The sequence below is a fragment of the Caretta caretta genome, chromosome 2 (genome assembly GCF_965140235.1).
Source record: "Caretta caretta isolate rCarCar2 chromosome 2, rCarCar1.hap1, whole genome shotgun sequence".
Taxonomy (NCBI): Eukaryota; Metazoa; Chordata; order Testudines; family Cheloniidae; genus Caretta; species Caretta caretta.
In genome coordinates this window covers 190,408,741-190,414,630 of record NC_134207.1, presented here as the reverse complement: position 1 = coordinate 190,414,630, position 5,890 = coordinate 190,408,741, and the positions used below count along the sequence as shown (strand labels likewise).

Here is a 5,890-nt window from a genome sequence, read left to right as displayed (position 1 = left end):
GTAGTGACTTCTGTTTTCAGGTTGATTTTACTTCCTCAAGCCTGTTTATCTTGTTAAATAGCCTGTCCGGCAGTATTGGTTAGGACACCTTTACCGTAGTTGATTCTGATATTGTAATTAAAAAATTATGTGCACAGGTTAAGAGTTAGGCAAAGGATTTACTAGATTTCAGTCACTTAAGTGATTTTTTTCTGTTTTATCACATTTTAAAACTCACATTTCAAAAGTGTGCAGTATTGTTGTGAGGAAGGATGGTCTAGTGGTTAAGACATAAGCCTGTGAGTTGGAAGACCTGGGTTTAATTTCCTGCTCTGCCATAGACTTCCTGTGTGATTTTGAACAGGTCAATCTCTCTGTGCCTCAGTTTCCTGATTCTAAAATGGGGATAATAGGGAAGTACTATCTCATAAGGGTGTTGTGAGAATAACTACCTTTGAAGCTTGTGAGGCACTCAGATAATCTCATGTTGGAGGCCATGTAAGTACCTTAGATATTACATTCCTGTAATTCTAAAATTGCATTGTGCGAAAGTGGAATGTGGAATTGCTATTGCAATATGGAAACCTTAAACCATTACAACAGCCTTACCACATCAGACCAGTGGTCCATCTAGCCCAATATCCTGCCTTCTGACAGTGGCCAATGCCAGATGCTTCACAAGGGAATGACCAGAACATCCCATTGTCTAGTCAAAGTATCTGGCAGTCTGAGGCTTACGGACAACCAGAGCATGGGGTTGCATCCCTGACCACTTGACTAAGAGCCATTGATGGACTTACCTATGAACTTAACAAATTCTTTTTTGAACCCAGTTATCGTTTGTCTTCACAACATCCCCTGATTTCCACAGGTTGACTGTGCATTGCGTGAAGAAGTGCTTCCTTTAGTTTGTTTTACACCTGCTGCCTATTAATTTTGTTGGGAGGCCCCCAGGTTCTTGTATTATGAGGAGTAAATAACACTTCCTTATTCACTTTCTCCACACCATTCATGATTTTATAGACCTAAAGCATATCCCCCCCTTAGTCTCTTTTCCAAGCTGAATAGTCCCAGTCTTTTTAAGCTTTTCTCATATGGAAGCTGTTCCATACCTATGATCATTTTTGTTGCCCTCCTCTGTATTTTTTCCATTTCTAATTATTTTTTGAGGGGGCGGGACCAGAACTGCATGCAGTATTCAAAGTGTGGGTGTACCATGGATTTATATAGTGACAATATATTTATCTTATTAACTATACCTAATCTTGTTAGCTTTTTTGACTGCCACTGGACATGGAGCAAATGTTTTCAGAGAACTATTCACAAGGATGCCAAGATTTTTTTTTTTTTTTTGAGCGGTAACAACTAATTTAGACCCCCATCATTTTGTATATGTAGTTGGGATTATGTTTTCCAATGTGCATTACTTTGCATTTAACAACGTTGAATGTCATCTGCTATTTTGTTGCCCAGTCACCCAGTTTTGTGAGATCCCTTTGTAACTCTTCGCAATCTACTTTGGACTGAACGGTCGAGTGATTTTGCATCTTCTGAAAACTTTGCCACCTCACTATTTACCCCTTTTTCTGGATCATTTATAAATATGTTGAACAGCACTGCTCCCAGTACAGATCCTTGGGAGAATCCCACTATTTATCTCTCCATTCTGAAAACTGACCATTTATTCCTACCCTTTGTTTCCTGTCTTTTAACCAATTAATGATCCATGAGAGGACATTCCCTCTTAACCCATGACTGCTGCAACCAGTCACTGGTTCAAATCTGCCCTTGTAACCATTTCATAGGTGGTATGTAAAATAAGTTAGTGACTGCAGTGCCAGTTAGACCACTATTGTTGGTGTTTGAGATCAAGCAAAAACGAGACATAAGACTTTCAACTAGAGGTCCTGGCTTCAGATCAAAGACCCCATGGTGCCCCATTTCTGTCGAGAGAGACAACTTCAGCTGCTTAGACCAGCACCTTTTAGGAGCACTAAATGCAGTTCAGATCTCACGGCACTTGCTTCTCTTACCTCACCTTTCTGACAGATCCTTTAGACTTTCTTCCTCTGTCAACATGCCTTAGAGCCTTCACTGGCCCTCTCCTATTCTCCTAGTACATGTTGTCTCAAGGTAGTACCTTCCATTGCCATTCCAGTACCTTACACAGGGAAATCAGAAATATCTTTGCATCTGGAACATCCACTCTAGTGTTTTGCAGGTAACTCAACTTGGACAAAAACTGAACTCAGCTTTCCCCCCGACTCTTCCCTCTTCTCTATTAGCTCCCTATTCAATGGGCACACAATCTTGGTTTCATTTTTTTATTCCTTCCCTCACATTGCTGTTGCCAATAAACCCTGCTGGTTTTTCCTCTACATTTCCAGAATCCATCCATTCTTCTCTGTTCCCACCACAAAATGTGTCATTCAGGCCCTTGTCCTTCATCTTAACTATTGTAAATTCCTCCCCAGTCTGGTCTCCCTTAACTTTTACAGACACATTTTTAATGGTATATGTGGGGTTTGTTGCTCTGACGGTAGCCATGTTCAGCTCTTCCAGTTTTTTCACTGCCTTCTACATCATTCTTACCCTCAAGGACCAGTCTAATTAAGTTCTCACTTTACCTTCTCTCTCATTCCCCCACTTACTCCACCCAAGCAGCACAGCTGAAGTGTCCCTTTCATGCAGTCTCTCTGCTCGTCCCCTTGTCTTAACTTAGAGCTTGATGGTAAATTTGAGTAAACTGTCAGAATCAGGTCCTGCAACTGTCAGCTCTTTGGGGAAAGTCCACATCTTATTGGTCTTGAAACATCACAATTCCCCATAGTGTCTTGGCTTTTTATTTTGTGTATCATTCCAAATGTCAAGGCATGTGCTTTCTTATGATAGTCAATTCCCTAAATGAATATTGAATCCAGTGCTCACCTTAAAAATGCAATCTCAGCTTTTTGTGTAATCGACAGGATGCGGTAGCTGCTAACACCAGCATCACTAATATTTTCAAAGTTGTAGAGTGCTTTAGTGCTAAGATATTGGTAACAGCTGATAATGTTCTTTTACCAACATAAGCAATTCCATTATACTTCTCAAATGTGTAAGTACTTATCACCTACTTCCTCTGCTAAGCTTTGATTAATATATAGACCTATTTTAACATTTTCAGCCAGGTTTCAACTAGTTGTATTTTTTTAATTAAGTTTTGTTACAGCCATGCAAGACTGTAGTGCAGCATCTCACTAATAAGACTGCATGAAAAGATTAAATATATTGGACCAAGATGTGCAATAGAACAGTCTTGGCTAAATGTGAGTTAACAGCAATGAAGAGTCAGAGGGATAACTTGGGTGACAACAGAAATTGCACCCAGTGCCTGCTATCTGCCTGATTTCTGATCTTATGCTCACTGTGACACTAGAGAGAGAAGCTATTATTTTTAAAATCGCCTGTCCTGGTTAAAGGACTAGCTGCACCTCTCCCCTGTCTTGTCTCTGACAGCACTCTTCTCTGTTGTTGGGTCTTTTGCCTTAACCTGGGTTGGGGTGGAATCTGATTTTTTCACATTTAGACCCTATTTATGCTAACCACTTATCACTCTGCAGGTCTGACTGGGTTTTAGGTAGTTGTGGCTCCTCCCTTCAGGAACCTGTGACATTGACCAACATCCTTCTTAAAGTATTTAGCAGTTGGAAGAAAAAACATTAGAGAAAAAATATTTTAAAACAAACAGTCCATCTGCATATTTAGTCTCAGTTTAGAGTGAAACAGGCTTTCATCTTATCTAATTTGTTACAGGAACAAAACAATCAATTTACATTCTCTCAGCCAGCCCACATCCTTCTGTGTGTGTGTGTGTCTGTCTCTGCCACTGTCTCTTAAGTGTAAGCTGTTAGACAATTATTAGAAAGGGACTCCTCTCTAGTTTCTAGGTGGACAGGCTCTGCTAACCAGACAGATCCCAAGGTGAAATACCCACTTCTGTATATGATACAAAGACACCCTGCTAATGAAATATCAGTAGTTAGAACTCCCGCATTTCCAGCTCTATCACAGACTTAAGTTGGAACCTCAATGGAGTAACTTCATCACTGTATCAGCTCTCCTCCTTCTCTGTGAAACTGGGGTATTACTAGTTACCTACCACACAGGTTTGTTGCAATAATTAATTAACATTTGTAAAGTGCTCTGAGATTCCCAGATTAAAGATTGTATAGCAGTGTTTTATTAGTCTCGGTGTGCACTCCCTCTTCACAATGAATTTAGAAAATGTTATCTTTCCTTTCCCACATCTGCTTCTTCCCTTACCCTTCCAAAAATATATATAGATTGGTGGGGAAGCTCATGCATATATAAGATTCTATCATCCTATGGCAAACCCAGCAGCATCCTTACTAACTGATACTATCTTGACTTCAAAGTAAAGAAAAGACCCCAAAAATTCTTAGTTTTTATTATAGGCTGTTGTCCCTAAGTGAACTGAAAGCCTCAGTGATCAAAATATTAAGTAGACAAAATATTTTCTTGTACAAATGTGGATGGTGTCATTAGGTGCCACTAATAGAGTAAAGCAATCTTTCCAACTAATATTACAGCAAACTAAACACAAGGAAACTTTAAAGTACGTTACATTCAAAATTAAATTAAAAAAAGCTTTTAATTTTTTCAGCATTGAGATTGGCAAAATATTCATAAAATAGGAATTTAAAATACAAGAATTACAAATGGAGAATCCCCTCAGTGTATTCTGGATCGTTTGACTTTGCTTGTTTCTCCAGGTGCTTTTCTCTTCTGAGATAATCCAATTCCCAGTTCTTTACTATTTTGAAGATAAGAAACAGCTTCTGGCAGACAGTAACCCTCCATGGGAGGAGGAAGCTCCTTCAAAAGAAAAAAGTGTTTTACTCAAATCTATTTGTTTAGCTAGACAGTATTAGAAAAAATATTCTGATTGACCCTCCTTTAGCAGCCAACTAAAATTAAAAGAGAGTCATCATTCTGAGACACCATATGAAGGAGTTATTAAACATATCCTGATTCTGACACATTGAAATAGTTTTAAAACTTTTCTGGTTTGGCATGGAATTATCAAAAATTTATCAGAATCCTGATGCAAAATGCATCCCATGTAAATCTCAAGGTCACGCACACATAATTTAGTGTATTCTAAAAACCATCTAGCTAAAACAATGCTCTATATCCACTTCCAACACTGAAACAAACCTCTGTCATTCTTTAGTGGCCAGAATTGGAAACTCAGCACAAGAATATTAACATTAGATCTTATGATCAGAATTATGGGCAAACCCGCTATAAAGATCTAAAATTGGAATACTGACATCAAAATTCTGTTTCATTACAAGCAAATGCCAAGCAGCTCTCTGCCCTCCTTACATACAATAGTTTTCATTCAATGAATCAATGGGTGAAGCAGTGTACTTTAATAAACATTATTTACATATATTTGATGATCTAGATGTGGACTGTTTTCTTCAAAGCAAACAAATGGTACATAATACCCCTAATATGCACACCTGTATGAGGTAGTCAGCAATGTATTCTGGTTTCAAGCAGTTCACTCCTTGGGCAGCAGCCTCCAGTACATTAACTCTGGTATCATCTGGCTTCAGTTTACTGAAGTCAGCAAAAAGGTGAGTAGCTTCTTTATAGAGAAATAGAGAATGACCTGGCAGTACCTACAGATTTAAACACAACAGAAAGTCCTTTTTATTTTTGTATTTATCTTGGTAATTGTGTACATGTTTTACAGATTATGTACTCACTAATCTCCATCACATCCACAGTATGTCATCAGAAAACTGCGTACCAAGTACAGCCTCATTCTACAAAATAATTTACATTCCAATGAGAGGAAGGATGATCATCTTGTTAGGGCAACAGACTGGGACCCAGA

The 5,890-nt window shown here is 38.6% G+C and overlaps 1 protein-coding gene across 6 annotated transcripts in view; it reads right to left on the bottom strand.

Annotated features, from left to right (window-relative positions):
* Positions 1–4,614: 4,614 nt before the first annotated feature.
* TOPBP1 (DNA topoisomerase II binding protein 1) overlaps positions 4,615–5,890 on the bottom strand; it is a 46,427-nt gene continuing 45,151 nt past the window's right edge. For all 6 annotated transcript variants that reach the window (XM_075125688.1, XM_075125689.1, XM_048838773.2 and 3 more), the window contains 2 exons: positions 5,511–5,672; positions 4,615–4,857 (listed from right to left, as the gene is read on the bottom strand). In XM_075125688.1, the coding sequence (XP_074981789.1) occupies positions 4,714–4,857; positions 5,511–5,672 (306 nt within the window). In that variant the 3' untranslated portion in view covers positions 4,615–4,713. The remainder of the gene's footprint in view (positions 4,858–5,510; positions 5,673–5,890) is intronic.